The sequence below is a fragment of the Botrytis deweyae genome (genome assembly GCF_014898535.1).
Source record: "Botrytis deweyae strain B1 chromosome Unknown BDEW_005, whole genome shotgun sequence".
NCBI lineage: Eukaryota > Fungi > Ascomycota > Leotiomycetes > Helotiales > Sclerotiniaceae > Botrytis > Botrytis deweyae.
In genome coordinates this window covers 177,225-193,365 of record NW_024066212.1, presented here as the reverse complement: position 1 = coordinate 193,365, position 16,141 = coordinate 177,225, and the positions used below count along the sequence as shown (strand labels likewise).

General features: G+C 43.8%; 9 protein-coding genes across 9 annotated transcripts; 4 read left to right on the top strand and 5 right to left on the bottom strand.

Moving 5' to 3' along the window:
- Nucleotides 1-218: 218 nt before the first annotated feature.
- EAE98_002708 (uncharacterized protein) lies at nucleotides 219-1,241 on the bottom strand (the record flags this gene model as incomplete). Its single annotated transcript, XM_038950328.1, has 1 exon — nucleotides 219-1,241. One exon carries the CDS (start codon nucleotides 1,239-1,241, stop codon nucleotides 219-221), a length of 1,023 nt encoding a protein of 340 aa, XP_038812857.1.
- A 1,615-nt stretch (nucleotides 1,242-2,856) lies between these two features.
- EAE98_002707 (uncharacterized protein) lies at nucleotides 2,857-5,177 on the bottom strand (the record flags this gene model as incomplete). The annotated part of the gene is made up of 3 exons (XM_038950327.1): nucleotides 2,857-4,514; nucleotides 4,565-4,793; nucleotides 4,851-5,177. The coding sequence occupies 3 exons, from the start codon at nucleotides 5,175-5,177 to the stop codon at nucleotides 2,857-2,859; spliced, it is 2,214 nt and encodes a 737-aa protein (XP_038812856.1).
- A 1,269-nt stretch (nucleotides 5,178-6,446) lies between these two features.
- Nucleotides 6,447-7,442, bottom strand: EAE98_002706 (uncharacterized protein; the record flags this gene model as incomplete). The annotated part of the gene is made up of 2 exons (XM_038950326.1): nucleotides 6,447-7,177; nucleotides 7,217-7,442. The coding sequence occupies 2 exons, from the start codon at nucleotides 7,440-7,442 to the stop codon at nucleotides 6,447-6,449; spliced, it is 957 nt and encodes a 318-aa protein (XP_038812855.1).
- Nucleotides 7,443-7,912: 470 nt separating this feature from the next.
- On the top strand, nucleotides 7,913-8,630 carry EAE98_002705 (uncharacterized protein; the record flags this gene model as incomplete). Its single annotated transcript, XM_038950325.1, has 3 exons — nucleotides 7,913-8,015; nucleotides 8,055-8,248; nucleotides 8,301-8,630. The coding sequence occupies 3 exons, from the start codon at nucleotides 7,913-7,915 to the stop codon at nucleotides 8,628-8,630; spliced, it is 627 nt and encodes a 208-aa protein (XP_038812854.1).
- Nucleotides 8,631-8,735: 105 nt separating this feature from the next.
- EAE98_002704 (uncharacterized protein) lies at nucleotides 8,736-10,348 on the bottom strand. The gene is made up of 5 exons (XM_038950324.1): nucleotides 10,095-10,348; nucleotides 9,901-10,027; nucleotides 9,705-9,828; nucleotides 9,195-9,643; nucleotides 8,736-9,145 (listed from the first exon to the last, which is right to left on the bottom strand). The coding sequence occupies exons 1-5, from the start codon at nucleotides 10,242-10,244 to the stop codon at nucleotides 8,835-8,837; spliced, it is 1,161 nt and encodes a 386-aa protein (XP_038812853.1). The 5' UTR covers nucleotides 10,245-10,348; the 3' UTR covers nucleotides 8,736-8,834.
- Nucleotides 10,349-10,620: 272 nt separating this feature from the next.
- On the top strand, nucleotides 10,621-11,747 carry EAE98_002703 (uncharacterized protein; the record flags this gene model as incomplete). The annotated part of the gene is made up of 4 exons (XM_038950323.1): nucleotides 10,621-10,641; nucleotides 10,948-11,136; nucleotides 11,196-11,571; nucleotides 11,626-11,747. 4 exons carry the CDS (start codon nucleotides 10,621-10,623, stop codon nucleotides 11,745-11,747), a joined length of 708 nt encoding a protein of 235 aa, XP_038812852.1.
- Nucleotides 11,748-12,241: 494 nt separating this feature from the next.
- Nucleotides 12,242-12,768, top strand: EAE98_002702 (uncharacterized protein; the record flags this gene model as incomplete). The annotated part of the gene is made up of 4 exons (XM_038950322.1): nucleotides 12,242-12,380; nucleotides 12,448-12,528; nucleotides 12,590-12,652; nucleotides 12,710-12,768. 4 exons carry the CDS (start codon nucleotides 12,242-12,244, stop codon nucleotides 12,766-12,768), a joined length of 342 nt encoding a protein of 113 aa, XP_038812851.1.
- Nucleotides 12,769-13,365: 597 nt separating this feature from the next.
- On the top strand, nucleotides 13,366-14,205 carry EAE98_002701 (uncharacterized protein; the record flags this gene model as incomplete). Its single annotated transcript, XM_038950321.1, has 3 exons — nucleotides 13,366-13,633; nucleotides 13,700-13,875; nucleotides 13,933-14,205. The coding sequence occupies 3 exons, from the start codon at nucleotides 13,366-13,368 to the stop codon at nucleotides 14,203-14,205; spliced, it is 717 nt and encodes a 238-aa protein (XP_038812850.1).
- Nucleotides 14,206-14,237: 32 nt separating this feature from the next.
- On the bottom strand, nucleotides 14,238-15,992 carry EAE98_002700 (uncharacterized protein). The gene is made up of 3 exons (XM_038950320.1): nucleotides 15,449-15,992; nucleotides 14,537-15,393; nucleotides 14,238-14,481 (listed from the first exon to the last, which is right to left on the bottom strand). The coding sequence occupies exons 1-3, from the start codon at nucleotides 15,683-15,685 to the stop codon at nucleotides 14,322-14,324; spliced, it is 1,254 nt and encodes a 417-aa protein (XP_038812849.1). The 5' UTR covers nucleotides 15,686-15,992; the 3' UTR covers nucleotides 14,238-14,321.
- Nucleotides 15,993-16,141: the final 149 nt, after the last annotated feature.

Genomic DNA, 16,141 nt, shown 5'->3' with positions numbered 1-16,141 from the left:
CACAAGTTTATGAGTGGGGTGTATTACAACTTTTGGACTCACATTTCACATTTCAAGATAAGATCAATCATGCGACTCAAGGTTTATTACGATTATGCTAATATTCTTCATCCATCAAAAACCCTCTAGGGACAACTGTTATATCTGCGAATCCTGCCATCATAACAGCAGTATCGTCTGCTCCCATAATCTCAACGCCAAGCAGTCTTCCATCACCATCAACGACCTGCTTTAACCTTGCTAATAAAATTCATCACCCATGTCCGCTCTTCAATCGATTCCATCCCCAACTGATCTTCTTCGAACATCCATTCATGGTCCAGGCCATTAGGCATAATGACCCTCACCCCCGGAACTTTGATGCCCATATTCGCAGTCCTCGCATTTCTCGCCATCCCATGACTCGCAAATTGCATGCCATCCATATCGACAATTTTCTCTTCCTCGGCAATTTCCCCAACGCTTCTCTCAAAACAACCTCTAATGAACTCCCTACACTTCTTCACATCTCTCTTTGTCCTCAACCCCATCGCTCCGCCCTGCAAAACAATCTCCGTCAAATTTCGAAACCTGATCTCCGTTCTTGGCGCTCTTTGAATTCGGTTCCAATCCCATGCTCGTGCTGGAATATGCAAAGATTGCAGAACATCCAAATGTTCATAATCTAGCACTTCTCTCTTTCGATATGCAACCTCTCTCGTGCCCGAGTCATAGAGTCCAAAAATGGTACTACTCAGAGCAGAAGTGTAATCCATAGGAATATCACTCAATACCACGCTATCAACACTAGGATCAAAACATGGATAGTGAATCCTCTTGTTCTTGTGTTGCGTATCCAGGATATAAAAGTGTGGATGAACAGAATAGTGGTTTATTGTCGCGGAGCGAGATTCCCGATTAATGCGGAAGGTGATGGGGCTGGGCGAGCGACTGTAGATGAGATCATCGGAGATGGTGATGCGGATGGTGCGGGAACGCGCGTAGCTCCAGATTAGATGGCGTACTTTGTTAGGGAGACTTTGGAGGGAACGGGTGGGGTTGCTGTGGTGGTGGATGGGTGGGGTGGAGGAGTTGAGGATGTAGGTTAATGAGTAGCGGGGATCCTGGGGTCGTTGGGGTGGAGAGGGAAGAGGGGGGGAAGGTGGTGAAATAGGTGGGGGAAGAACGGCGGGTTTGTTGGATTTGCCGGGGCCGTTTTTGCGGGTGCGTTTTGTTCGTCGAGATTGAGATGGAGGAGGCATGGTGGGTTGGTTGTAGGGTGAGACGTACTGATGTGTATGAGGGATGAGTGATGAGAGGTATGGTCGTGTACGAGGATTATTTGGTACAGGCGGGGAAGTACTTGAAATAGCCGGAGAAGATGGCCCAACCGTAGATTTATACCTTCGTAAAGCGGGGTAAGCAGGTATTGCATAAGGTGAGATATATCCGCGCGTAGTTTGAGATCGAACCCATTTATGCACGAAATATTTGAAGCAGTAGGAGGGTGCAGGTTTCTCATTCATTTCTTGAGAGAAAGAAGAAAAAATGTTAGAGGGAAAAGAACTTTTTTTTTCTTGTGTGGGATGGAAACTTACTTTCTTTATTGATTGGGATCTTCACACTGATATATGTCGAGAAGATCAGAGAGTTAAGAACTTCTTAATATGGAAGATTCTTTACTTTCAGTTCGGATCAAGATATACTTGGAACAGATTATGTCTTGAGTACTTTCCGAATCTGAATGTCAAGAGAGGACAGAATAAAAAGAACTCAAGTTTGCAATTCCAGAATATCAACAGTGCGAATTCCAGCTAGCGAAGATACGGTTACCGAGAAAATTGTGAATCGGTTAAACAGTGAATGTTTGTGGTAATCGGAAGGCGAAGAGAAATAATGCGATAGGGTATGCGCTTCACTTCAAGTCTTGTTGGGGCGCAGAGGTGAATGTCATATCTATCTACGTGTACCGCAGCTGATGTGAAGGAAACGATACTCGGAGTTGGAGTTGGAATTGCAATTGGAATTCTATTTTTGGGGTTTCCATAGGAGGAAAGCGCACGGGAAATTGGTATATTCGTTAATGTTGCCATGTTTCAACTGTCTCTGTGAGCTTCATTGTCTGAATGTGATACCAACACTAGGTATGGACATCAGTCCATTTCTATCAAAACCAGGCCTAAGAGACATCCAGAGATCAAGCAAGAGAGCAGCCCGCAATACATCATGTATACCAGACAGACATCTACCCAACCCTCTCCTCTTCTCTCAACAAAGTACCCCAAGCCATCAAATTGAGCCATCCCAACCAGTCTCGGTAGTTCTCACTGCAAGATCCAACGCTTTGAGATTCACTTCCTAGTGAATTCCCTGCTCCATACATAGGTATCGCACTAAATCCCTCATCGTATGCTGAAGTTCAACTTTCCAATCACCTCGCTTGTAGGTGAATGAACGGTTGCAGCAAACTGGCATTTTCTCCACAGGATTCTGCATCGTGTGAAAGAAGTGAATTAGAAGAATAATTTCGGTTGAGAAGTACAGATGGGGAGAAAGAGAATTGTTCTGAGAAAGAAAATAAACTGGGCAGTGATAACTTATTATTCTTATGGGCCAGTATATGAACTACTTGGTTGGGAAAGTTATTCAACATTTGATATCAGCAGAGCGGGCTTCACCTCTCGATGCAAGAGTAAAACATGTGATAGGACCTGTAAGTTGATGGGAAAAGATATTATTAACTATTACCATTACCACAACTAACAGAAATAAAGGTATCCTTGCAAAAGTTTTGAAGACGTCCAAAATCCCTCAACAACACACTAGTCACTCCATCATCCCAAGCCCTATGCTAATCATTCACTCACAGAAGCCAACTTAAAAAGCAACCATACTAGTCAATCCATCCAACTCTCTTTGGAAGTTTCTGTGTTGCGAGATATTATACGTATACGCATCCAGGAAATTCTTCGCTCCCTTCACCATATTCAATCCTTCCTCGGTTTTGCCCAATCCTTGCGCAGTCACAACACCATACGAGTCGACTACTTCACTGGAGGTGCTGAAAGTCATACCATCAACTGCACATGCAACTTGTACTAGTTTGACACCCTCGCCAGTAGCTCCGATAGCTTTGCAATGGCCGAAAGCCTCGCGAACCCAGTGGATGACTCGTCCTTGTTTAAGTAGAGTAGATACATGCTCGCCACCAGGGATATAGATCGAATCGAACATGGTACTTCTCATACCTTCGAAATGATGATCTGCGCTTACGCTCTTGCCACCTGAACTCTTGATTGGTTGTCTCTTGGGGCCGATGGTGAATGGAAGAGCGCCGGATGCAGTCAATGCACCCTTCACTGCTTCATACTCGAGGAAGTTGAATCCATCTGCAATGATGATTGCGACCATACGAGAAGCAATAGTAGCTGGTAAGCCCAGAGCTTCAGGGGTGAAATCAAATTGTGATAGACCCTTGGCCTTCTTGCCGTGATTTGGGCGTCCGGCTTGAGTGGGTGTAGGGGCACCAGCTTTCTCGGCTACAGCTTGTGCGAGGCCAAGGTCGATATCAGTCAGTCGCTCAACCATGCGCTCATATACAACAGGGTCGTCGCAATGATCAAGTTCAAAACCTAGAGCATTGATGATGTGAGATTTTTCAACTTCAGACATTGAGTTCCAGAACAACTGAGCTTGGGAGAAATGTTCCTTGAACTTTATGGAGTTGAGTCGTTGTTTCATGGCTACAACTTTATCGGGATATTCGTAATAGGCACCTTCTGATTGCTTGGATGGAGGTACAACACTTTCTCTGTTGGGCCAGTAGTTGATCTTGCCTTTTGTAATTCGGTGTCGCATTTGACCGTCTCGGTGGTTGTTCATAACCGGGCATACTGGTCGGTTGACGGGAAGTTCTTGCCAGTTAACACCGAGTCTTGAGAGTTGAGTATCGAAGTAAGAGAAGTTGCGGCCTTGGAGTAGTGGATCGTCACTGAAACCGATGCCAGGAACAAGATGAGCAGTGCAAAAAGCAACTTGTTCAGTTTGTGTGAAATATTCATCGACATTCTTGTTGAGCTCTAGTTCACCGACATATCTGACTGGGAGAATATCTTCAGGCCAAACCTTCGTGGCGTCTAGGATGTCGAAGTCGAATTCATCTTGGCGACTTTCGTCGCAGACTTGAATACCAAACTTCCATTTGGGATAACACCCACTTTCAATAGCAGTCCAAAGATCTTTGCGATGGAAATCTGGATCTTGACCAGCAATCTTTAATGCTTCATCCCAAACTAGTGAATGGACACCTAGAGTTGGAGTAAAATGGAATTTGACGAATGATCGTTTGCCTTCGGCGTTTATCAAAGTATATGTGTTCACTCCGAAACCTTGCATCATGCGGTAAGATCTTGGAATACCTCGATCTGACATGGCCCACATGAACATATGTGTTGCCTCTGTGTGCAGAAATTGGAAATCCCAGAAGTTATTGTGTGCAGACTGTGCTTGAGGGATCTCATTGTCTGGCTCAGGTTCTATGCAAAGTTAGGGACTATGAATGTACGTTTAAGAGAAGAGCACTCACTTCCGGCATGAATGACATCGGGAAACTTAATAGCGTCCTGAATGAAGAAAACGGGAATGTCGTTTCCGACAACATCCCAGTTGCCCTCTTCGGTATAGAACTTCACGGCAAAACCTCGTACATCTCTAACAGTATCAGCACTGCCACGAGAACCTAAGACTGTCGAAAAGCGGATGAAAACAGGTGTGGTGCGAGAAGTATCTGTAAGAACTCCAGCGTTTGTAACATCCTATGCCTGAGATTAGCTTTGATTGTTTGGCACCGAGTAGAACAATGAGATACTTACATCGGCGCTCTCGTAGAGTTTGAAGGTACCAAAAGCTCCAGCTCCACGTGCATGAACAACTCTTTCTGGTATACGCTCGTGATCAAATTTCATGATCTTCTCCCTACCAAAGTTGTCTTCTAACAATAAGGGACCTTGGCGATCGCCGGTTGAAGCAGATAGCCAATTGTCATGGTTACCGTGTTTGACACCAAAGTCACTGGTAAGAGGTTCCTTTGTATTTGGTTCTCTCATCTCAGGCAGCATATCTGCCGTCTTCTTGTCGGACATGGCTGAAGATACTGCTGCTCCTGCTTTCTGTACTGTGGCTCCAATAACGGATTGCATTATTATGATCAAAGTTAGATTATCGTAAACTGAACATCCAAATAAGGTTTCAAGACGAAGAAAAGGAAGAAAGATGGGCAAATAAATAGACAATGGGATTTTGGGCAAAATCCCATATTCTAGTCAAGCATATTACATCATGGGTGACGCAGCTTTGCGGCGATAAGAGCATTGTGGAACATGTTCTCCGCAGAATCTTTTGTTCTCTTTTCTCTTTGCAGAGAACTGCTCACGAAACAGCGAATGCAATGCTGGATATTTGAAAAAGATCCATGTTTTCATTGTTCCATCTGGGCCGGGACATTGGGAAGGAGCTTGTGCTCCGTCCAAATAGTGAATAAGTGGATGGGATAATCAGGGTTGATGTCATGAATGGTTAAGCACAGAATATTAGTCAGCTTTTCAGCCAATCAAAAGGGATCTATAAAGCATCTGAGAATCTGAGGTCCACCATGTCGAGCATGTCTAAAGATCGATTATTCCCTACCATTCATCGTTTCCTGACACCAATCAACGACGTTCAGTCCAAAAGTCCGATTTAATTTTCGTGTTGCGTTGCGGTGCTCTGCAGGATTTGTTCCAACTTCCAAGTCTTTAATCACTGGAGTGCTTTCGGCATTTGAACTGTGTGAGAGTGGGATGACAGAACGGATACGAAGAAAGCAGCGCGAAAATAACGTCGTCAAATATCACGTGCCAAAGAGCTTTTCGTAACGGGTAGCATTTATCCTGGATGTGTATGATATTCCGAGACAGTCGAAAGAATGCCCAGCCGAAGTTTTCTTTCTGCACATTGGCTATAGTTCAGGCAGTCTGTCTGGCTCGTCGTCGGCTTTTTCCTAATCCAAGGACAAAACCTCGAGTAAGGTTTTATCAGCCGAAAGCTTGCTCTGGAATATCATTCAAATATGTTAAGCAAGAGATTAGCCTCAACACTTCTTTCGCTCGCAAAGATCATTGCTGGCATTGATAACAAGATCTATTAACAGCGCTGAAAGTTATATCAGGAGATGACTATGATGGCGATGACAAGTATGAGGTTAGCAGGAGACAAGGCGAGTTTCTACAAAGTCTTAGACAACACGAAACGCGTCAACACGTGCTTCAAAATCACGTGTACTGACGATATCGTTTTGAGATTCAAAAAGATATCTTCAAGGTTTGTGAACTCTGAGTGTGCAGTCAGAAACCATAATTATTACTGCCTGGGTAGCCAGAAATTGCGGAGAGAACCACATCCCAAATCTACTATAAAAGCCAACCACCAGATTACTGATCCTCCACGGCAATCACGAATTTCTTTCCATCAAATTTTGCAACCTCCTGATATGCTTCAACCGCATCTGCAAGTTTGATTTTGGTCAAAGACTCTTCCTCAGGGCCCTTGATTTTTCCATCTTCAAACATTTTTCTCAATTCATCCATGATATCCTTTGTCTCAGCTAAGGTGAGGCTCCAGCTATTGACTCCATGCAAGCTTTGATCCATCGCTAGCATCTTCATGACATTGATCTTCACTTCTGGTCCACCTCCTCTCATGCCAGATACGAAAACATATCGTCCAGACTTTCCCAAAATGGCAAGACCCTTCTCCATCAATACGGGAGATCCTGCACAGTCAAGAATAATACTAGGTCCTCTTCCATTGTTCAACTCCAACACGCTTTTTAAATTCTCATCCGTTGTAACATTTACATCAGAACCATCTATCCTCGATGTAGTAATGATCTTGAGCCCTCTGGCATTCGCAAGCTCTATTGCAGCCTTCCCGACCGCTCCTCTCGCGCCAAAGATCAGGACCACATCCCCAGCACGTGCAGCAGCTTTCTCCAGCATCAAATAAACTGTTGAGTATGGAACACCCACAGCCGATGCCTGAGTCCAACTGAGACATTTGGGCTTGATAGACAGGCCTTCTACAGGTACAGCGACGTACTCGGCATGAGTTCCATCAATGGAGAGACTAAGTTCTCGACCAGAAGTTCCGTACACCTCAGCACCTTCGAGTTAGGCGTCAGATGGAGCTTAGATGACTGTACCAGCGAAATCGCGACCTGGAACTATAGGTTTCTTTCCACCAAATCTATCAAAAATTGCGTTAGCAACGTCGGAAGGGTTGATTCCTGCCGCATGGACGCGAATCAAAGCTGTGTTGGGACCCGACGGAATAGTTGGGACAGTCAAAGATTTGAGAGTAAGTTGGAGTTGTGCTGTTGCTGAAGGTCGGGAGGCATAGATTGCTTGCATTGTTTTTGAAAGACTCATAATGAATTTGTTGGACTGTACGCAAAGTCTGAGAAGACAAACTTGGGGTTTTATTCACGTTTCTGGGAGATGAACAAGGTTAAGAACTGGCGGAAGCTCGTCGGGGTATCGTATTTGTCAATATTAGTGTACCTAGTGTACCTATTTATCCAGGTAACCTTGTCCCTACTTGGGGTTCTTTATTTGTCCTCGGCACCAATTTGCCCGGGCAGGGTGTCGTTGAGAGGCGAAGTGCATAAATTGATTACGTTTTGGGGTCGTAACGAATATTTGCATGAACAGTTTCGGCGACTTGCTTCCAGACAGTCCTATTAATATAGAGGAATGTATTCGTGTTTTTCTTGCTCTTTTTATTTTTGTAATCACAAAGGTCCAGAATGGTAAGAATACTTGCAATGCAATCTTTTCGGTATCACTCCTTGCTTGGTCCTCTGGAGAAGCAACCCCGGAATACTTGTGCACCGAGCACAATGTCACGTTTTCTTCTGGGTTTACTGGTAATGTTTCTGACTGTAGCTTCGTTTCTTACTGGAAGGTACTATGAAAAATTAGAACCTGATGGCTTCCTTCATCGTAAGTTGTGACCTGCACCCGAGTTTATTCTATTATAAGAGTACCCTGACAATATACTAGTTGCTAGCAAGTCGAAAACGTTTGTGTACAATCAAACTTATGGCGAGAAGCCATCTAATCAGACAGATGCTGCATGGGAATCTCTGTTTCCTTCCCAAGGAGGATATTTCCAGCATCCTACGTTTGCACCTCACCGCTCTGCGCTCTCTGTGTTCCATCAATTGCATTGCCTGGTAAGCCGTCGAGCCTTGATGAGATGGCTGTAAAATTCTGACAGATTGAAAGGACGGTCTTCGTAACACATATTGGTTACTGCTCTCAGCTGCAACAACCGGGCCTACTATTCTTGAAGATGAAATCCCAATGATGGCTTCTCCCCCACATATTAGACATTGTATCGATCTACTTCGACAAAGCCTCATGTGCCAACCCGATCTCGCCATCGAAGAGAAGGATCAAGAGAGAGGAGGGGTGTCTGGATTTGGTGTCGAACACAAGTGTAAGGACTGGAGCCAGGTCGCACAATGGGTTGAAAAGTGGCAGGGCTATAAAATAGAGGAAGAGAGGGAGAAAGTAAAAGCTCACGGTGCAACGGATCACCACGAGCACCATTAAGGACGCTACCAACCATATTTTAAAATACGGCCTTTTCCATGCATTTCAGTACTGTCCCATCTCTCATGAAAAAATTAATGGTTTGTCATTATTGACTCATTTTAAGTAGTCAGTTTCATGCATGTAATTTCCATTTCCAGATGACCTTTTCGCGAAATCTATCTATTCTGTACGAAGATACATTTCTGTATGAAATGAAACCTGTCAAAGGCTTGCTGCAATCACACTAAGCCTGAATGCATGCGTGTAAGTAACAATCTTCCGGATTTTCAATCCAACACCATCTAGAAGGTTTTTCCATTGTGCTTCGGTTCGCTCCATTGAACCAAATGCTGTCAACATTGTCATATCCGTTTGAGTAGCAAACCAGTCAACATTGTGGTTTGGTAACACCATTTCGTCGAGCAATATTAGTGAATCTTTTTCCATGACTTGCATGATATTTTTCAGAATGAGAATTGCCTTATCATCAAGATGGTCGTGAAGGATAGCACGCAAGTAGTAAAACTTTGCCCCTAGATGATGTTAATAACTTTTTTCACAAAAATGTTTCTTGCCACACACCTTTTATAACCTGCGGAGTGTAGAAATCATGGACCATGGCCTCGACTCCATCAGGAAGGCCTTGTGATACGGCGTGTTCAATTTCTCCAGGTAGATCCTGGAATATAACGCGACCCTTAATTTCAGGGAACCTTTTCCTAAACTCAATACATTGTTGACCCGAAGCTCCTCCTACATCGACAAAGAGTGGTTTCTCTGCAGGCCAATTTTTGCATTCCTCCTCGATCGGGAAGAAGTTGAACGCATTAGGTGTGCTAGATCGCTGTGCAATCATGAAGCGATTAAACTGTGCTGTTTCCTTGGGACGCGATTGAAACCATAGCCACAAAGGTAAGTCTGTATTCCAAGCTTTCTGGAAGGCAGCTTTATGAGTTTCTGTGGGACTTTGGTAGTTTGTAGAAGCTAGAAAGTCAGGGAGAAGCTGGTACGCGGGACCAAAAACATCGTAACTATCATTGTACACACCATGTCAGAGGATAAGATGAAGATAATTCACGGGGACGCTCTTACTTGTGGTAAAGACCAGCCTGGATTTCAGCAATGGAAAGGTTTTTGCTCGTTTGGCTTGAGGCAAACTGATCTTCCCCTGTTTCTTTGATCATACCCAATGACGAAAGCATGCGTAGTATTCTGCCTAGAAAAATGTTAACACATGACAACCGTTACTCTTAAATTTGGACTTTAGAGTGAAATTTCTATGACTAACCGAGAAGTGTTGGATCGGCACCAGTCCTGGAGGCCAAGTCTCGTAGCTGTTGAGAACCTTCGGACTCTCCAAGAATATCAAAAAGTTTTAGGTCAATTGCAGTTCGAGTGATAGCGATGACAAGGTGCTGCAAAATCGCAGTCATCAATTTAGAAACTAACTTGCAATTAAGGGTTGGAGAGTGAGTATCTTACCAGATGAATCACTCTCTGCATTGTATCTTCTGGCTTCTCGATAGAATATTGCAGATCTCTGAGAGAATCTAGCAGTTCTTTGCGGCCAGCTTCATCCGCAGTAGCTGCTGCATTTCGTATCTTCTCCGCAAGAGTAGCAACTGCCTCCATGATCGTCAAATAATTTTTCAATTAGATCAAGAAATGTGAATGGATTGAGTATCTACCAGAAGAAAAAAAGAGTGAGGAATATCTGTTTTCCCCGCTGATGGGGTAAATGAATGTAGTGATTTTGGTAAGGAGCTGTCGAACGGAGGTACTTTGTCCGAGCTTCTGCAATAAGAAGCCAATCGGGAAACTCTAGTGGTGGCACAGCACAGTATACACCCTAGCAATTGGATGACTGCGCTGCTGAGCCGCACTGCAACCCTACTGTGACAAATACCTGAGTGGACCCAATTTTAGCCAACGGTTGGTGCATGGTTGTCGAATTTTTTTAAAGGGGGAGGAGGGGTTGCTGGGTTGCTGCTACATTTACCACCTGATTATGACTCACGCACTCATATTTGTAAGTGGGTGATTCAAGAGATGATTTATTTATAAGTGAAGAGAAAATGAAGTTGCATTTTCGATTTCGTGGCTTAATGAAGGATGGCAACCTACTGTAGGAGCCATGATCTTCAAACTACAATTCACGGACTCGATCTCACATCCTTCGCGTTCTCAAAGTAACTCGATGTGCTTGTTGAGAAATACTTAATATGATTTGCAATCACTTTCCACCTGCTGAATTTCAATTCAACGGAAAGACAGCTGCTCAAAATCTGTCTCATTTCAAAGTCGTTTGACACTGCATTATCAAAGACCTGTCTAGCAATTATCGACAACGTCTAGCCCAGTTTACCCCCAACCAGCAGATGGTGACCAAGATCGTGGTGGAGCTGTCATTGCTGTGTACTGGTCAATAGCCGCAGTAGCTATGCTAGTAGTTGGTCTACGATTCTACTCTCGTCGACTCGTTCGTGCCATTGGTGCTGATGACTGGCTCATGCTTATCAGTCTTGTGAGATCTCCATCGCAGTTTCACTGCCGATCATTGTTCTTGCTAATGAGATTTTAAAGATCTTCCAAGTCACCTTGAGCTGTTTCTGCACGTATGAAGCAACCATCGGCGGTTTCAAGCATCTCTATTACCTGAGTCCATCACAGCTTACCGAAACTATTAAATGGAACTACATACTACAGTGCTGGGGCATAAGTGCTTTTACACCCAGCAAGTTGTCTGTCGATCTGCTTCTCATACGCATTCTCCATCCGATCCGTGGATGGAAATTTTGGACAATCGTCACCATCATGACGCTCATGACCATCATCAATACACTTGATAGCATCCTCACATATGCCCAATGCAATCCCCCTAAAGCGTTATGGGAGCCAACAGTAAAGGCACACTGCTGGAATCCTACAGTACAGGCCAACTTCTCGATATTCCAAGCTAGTATGTCCAACATTTCCATGCTTGAAATCTTGTTTACTAATTCTCCATCCTTAGGCTTCAATGTGTTCACTGACACGGTCTTTGCGCTTCTGCCTGCTACCATTATCTGGGGAATAAAAACGGAAAAGTTTCGGTCGAGTCCCCAAGTTCGATCTCTGGGACTCCAAATCTGGTGATTTGTGTGTGCATTTTGAAAATTGTAGGAGAGGAAGATATCGTGAGACCTCAATCGATGGAAAAGTGGGACCTTGTCTATTTCTATGGAGAGTCGTGTTGGGATAGGTGACTCCAAAGAAGGATCATTGAGCAATTTCAGTTTGGATGCTGTTGCCCCGAATCTGCTCTGCTGCACGAAGATTTAGAAGAGAGCATGCAACATAATGCTTTTTAAGCGATGTTGGAATTTTCCGAGGCGATGTTGTAATGCTCACTTGATGCATATATATGCATACTATAAACGTAAGACGGGCAAATATGCAGTTTCTAATCAGTATATTCCCCGAATTACCGAGGCTCTGGGGAACTTATGAGATGCTCTTTGGCATGCTCCGGGCACTTATATGACAGTCAATGAGCCCCACATTTGTACTATAACCCGTAATTCTAAAATTTGACATCACAACTTCTGTCTGATTCCATAACTTCAATCTTTGAGAAAAACTACCAAAAAATGCGTGCATCAACTATTCTCACAGTCCTGCTCAGCACATTAGCCATCGGAGGACCTATTGAGAGACGTTTTGGGACCGACGACGTAGTTGTGTATCCGGACGAGAAACTGTACAATGAGGAATACAAGAGAGCTCCAGGTAAGATCTCAAAACTAAACTGGCCCTATTTTTTCATGGATTGTTGACCAACTTTGGTGCTATATAGTAATTGTGGCCACGGAAGCCGATGATAGTGTTGTCTATCCCGATGAAAAACTCTATAATGAAGAGTACAAGAGACATACAGGTACGCAATTAATAAAATCTTTTATTGCAAACAACTGCTAACAATCTTCTTTGGTTTGAAGCCGATGAAAGTGTCGTCTATCCAGACGAAAAGCTCTACAACGAAGAGTATAAGAGACACACAGGTAAAACTTCTCAATAGAATGTGTTTGAACACTGTCGCTGATTGGTTTCCATGATAGCTGAGGCCGACGACAGCATCGTCTATCCCGATGAGAAGCTTTACAACGAAGAGTACTAGGCACTTAAATACTACTATTCAGGCGGGAAAAATATAGCAGATAGCTACACAGAGCAGGCTGGATAGTGTAGACTTCCACAATTTAAATGACAAGAGCCACAACATTATCAGGGTTTTGAGAGTTTTCAGTACTGTGATTCATACGTAGTTCCCAGTAGAGAGATAGTTGTAGCAGAGGAAATGGTAGAATCATTTACCCGACTGATTCTAGCCCCACAGAGTTGATTCAAAGCCCTTTTACCAAAGTTTCGCCGCGTATCTTCAATCCAAAATTGAATTTGTATGCATCGAATCCATGTAAGTTGTCTTATTGTCTTCCGTGCCCACGTACTTTGGAAGGCGGTGACCCAGTCACATTTACCCAAGATGGTATATTGCGCAATTTTTGTGACTAGGGAGCGTTGCATGCCCAGCCTCTAGGTTCATTTGATCTCTGTCAGCTTGCTTTCTTTCTTACCGAGCGCTACAACCAAAACCTCATAAAACTGAGATGTCTCATAGTTTCGGCACATCTCATAAATCGATAGCAGAGTAAATCCGCCCCGCCTTTATTATTATTCTCATACCAAGTCAATTTCCAAAATTCTCCATCTCAATATGGCAGCCCTACAGAACTCGTCAAAGAACCACAACTACGAGTCACTCGACCAAGAGGAAAACGAATTTCTCGCGCAATCAAAATCTTCACAATACAAAGGAAAGGACAAACTAAGACAACAGTTTTTATATTGCATTTGCGCAATAATTGTCTCCGCGGGATTTTTAACTAGTGCGGGGATTGGATTTCTTGCTGGAAAAGTATATTCAATGCAGAAAGAGCTATCCCATCCATATAACAACGGCTATCCACGCCCGATCCTTGACCGTCAGTACTGAGTCTTCTCATGGCTGGATTTTTCCTGCAGACATCAACACTAACATCTGTCCGTAGTTGAACCTGTTGCCATTACGTTCAAATCGAACAGAACATACCTGGAGAGACCTTCGCCTGAAAATGATAAGCTGTGGGAGGGACTATACCCCAAAGATCACCATGGTCTATTCGAGTGGCCAGAAGACAAGCCCGAGAGATCTGGCTTCGCAGGATTCCACCAACTACATTGCGTCGTGAGTACCTTGAGAATGAGCATTGCAACAAATTTACAGGAGCTAATCCTACAGCAGGATGCACTCAGAAAGAGGTTCTATCAAGAAGAAGATTTGAAGAAGGCTTTGATAGCGGGTGAGGATCTGGATAATATGCCGCAACACATCGATGAAACTCACGTCTTGCATTGCGTTGAATTTTTACGCCAGAGTGTTATGTGCCACGCCGATACTTCTCTACAGGTAGAGGCATCTTATCATCAAGGTATATTGGCCTTCGGCACTACTTATCCATGTAGAAACTGGTGGCAAATGGTTGACTGGGTAAATGAACGCAATGCAAAGGAGTAGCACTGTGGGTATTATGGATAGTAGTGCGGTACAGGTGGATGTATGATTTATCTAAAGGATACTTTGTAATGCTCTGCACATATTTCAAGCACCCCGATAACAGAGATACTGTGAAATCATTCCCATACTAAAGTGATAATGGCGAGCTCAGATCCTTCAGGTCGCGAAATACTTTGAAGCTTATACCTACTGTCTGCAGCTTTTACCAATGCTCCCCAGTCTTCCTGATCTCGCTCTCGAGCATTCTGAATTTGCTTCATGGTCATGTCTGTTGCCCTGTTTCAAAGTCAGATGCTGTCTCTTTTGCTCTGTTATTTTGGATGATGCTTACCGCAGAAATCGTTGCTCATATAGTGACATCGTGCCAAAGTCAGGTAGACATGCCTCGTTGATAACTACCTTGATTCCAGTTCTCATTGCAGGTATCAGACCTTGTAAAATCTTAATTGCATACTTGTCCGACCAGTCATGCAATACCCACCTCAGTAGATATACTTCAGCATCTATCACAGGCTGGGCATCGAAAAAGTTGTGAGGAATGAACGTCACTGAGTCAACTAAATCAACAGGGACTTGCGCTCCACTCACAACACTTTTGAGGTCTTGCACTATACAAGATAGACCGGGATACCTCCTAGCCAGTGCAAATGCGACCTTACCATGACTCCCACCAACATCAACCATCCTTTTAACCCTGTCCCACTCCAAAGCTTTATCCTCGACCAAATACTTTACAGCGATGCCTGGTCGTGCCTCAAAGAATGTCATGGATCCTGCAAAGTTTTTTGCCCTCTTCTGGTCGTTTCCTAGCACCTCAAACATCGGTCTGGATTCATTATTCACAATATTCCATCCAGCCTCATTTGGCTCCTCAGAACCCGGCCATTTTTCCATTGCATCTACCATTCTCGACGCCGCTGGTAATAGCTCGTCCAGGGTAGTTGCTATCCATGCTCGCAAATCAGAACGTTCGGAAATTAAACGTGACGATGCAGTATGGCTCACTATCCCAGGGCTGTTCTCGGCAAAAACATGAAAAGTCATTGCATGACGTAATACACGAGTAGTATCGACAGTATTAAGCCCTCTTGCGAGTGCGATATCCTCGAAAGTTGCAGTTGAGTCAATCGGAACAGCAGTAGCAAGATCATAGCGGATGATTGCATGAAGTGAATTTCGGGCATTATGCTAGTATAAAGTAAATAAGGGATAGGTGATACGGAAATTGTTGAACTGCACTTACGGAATAACCAACAATGTGCATTAAGGATTGCATTGGCCCTTGTACAAGCAATACAAGTTCATCGGCGGCTTCAAGAAGGGCTACCTGTGTCCCATGAATTGCAGGAGGTAAATCGATTGGGGAATCCGGCTCAAAGGTTGGCAGAGTAAGATTTTGCCTTGACAACTGTGTCTCAATCTCGATTGCATAATCCGAAATCCGAGATGCAAGTTCTCTGATACGACTAGAGGAAGCCATTTTCGGCTAGTTTCTTTCTCAGAAATCGATACTCGAAAAGGTAAAAGATAGATGGATAGGAAAAGGAAAAGCTGAAGATAGAGATCCAGCGGCATCAAGCTTTATACATGTAGGAAGACGCGGAGTAGCCTACATCAGGCCATGTTTCCGGGTGTCAGATTCAAATTTGGACGGGGTTGCATGGTATGAACATCTAGCCGTGTCAAACTTGTGATAAGTCTTGAGGCTGACATTCATCAATTTGCTTGGAATGAGCATCAAAAACATATTTCATGTTATCCAACGCTCAGAGCTTCTTCTTCTTCTTCTTCAATAAAACGTTGTAATTATACATTGAGTTCTGAAGAAAGCCATCTTTTTTTGATAGTAATGTTGATTGAACATTAATAATCATCCGAGCTAATCATGGATCAAAAAGTTGTTTATCTGATGCCCCGAATTCAAGGCTAAAGAGCC

Bases quoted from the DNA above. Each gene is read 5' to 3' on its own strand.
- EAE98_002704 (XM_038950324.1), bottom strand. From the start codon at position 10,244: ATGGAGGCAGTTGCTACTCTTGCGGAGAAGATACGAAATGCAGCAGCT. The intron at 9,829-9,900 runs GTTAGTCATAGA...ACATTTTTCTAG, and splicing joins TGCCGATCCAACACTTCTCG to GCAGAATACTACGCATGCTT. The intron at 9,146-9,194 runs GTGTGTGGCAAG...AACATCATCTAG, and splicing joins CACTCCGCAGGTTATAAAAG to GGGCAAAGTTTTACTACTTG.
- EAE98_002700 (XM_038950320.1), bottom strand. From the start codon at position 15,685: ATGGCTTCCTCTAGTCGTATCAGAGAACTTGCATCTCGGATTTCGGAT. The intron at 15,394-15,448 runs GTAAGTGCAGTT...ACTTTATACTAG, and splicing joins TGCACATTGTTGGTTATTCC to CATAATGCCCGAAATTCACT. The intron at 14,482-14,536 runs GTAAGCATCATC...ACTTTGAAACAG, and splicing joins TATGAGCAACGATTTCTGCG to GGCAACAGACATGACCATGA.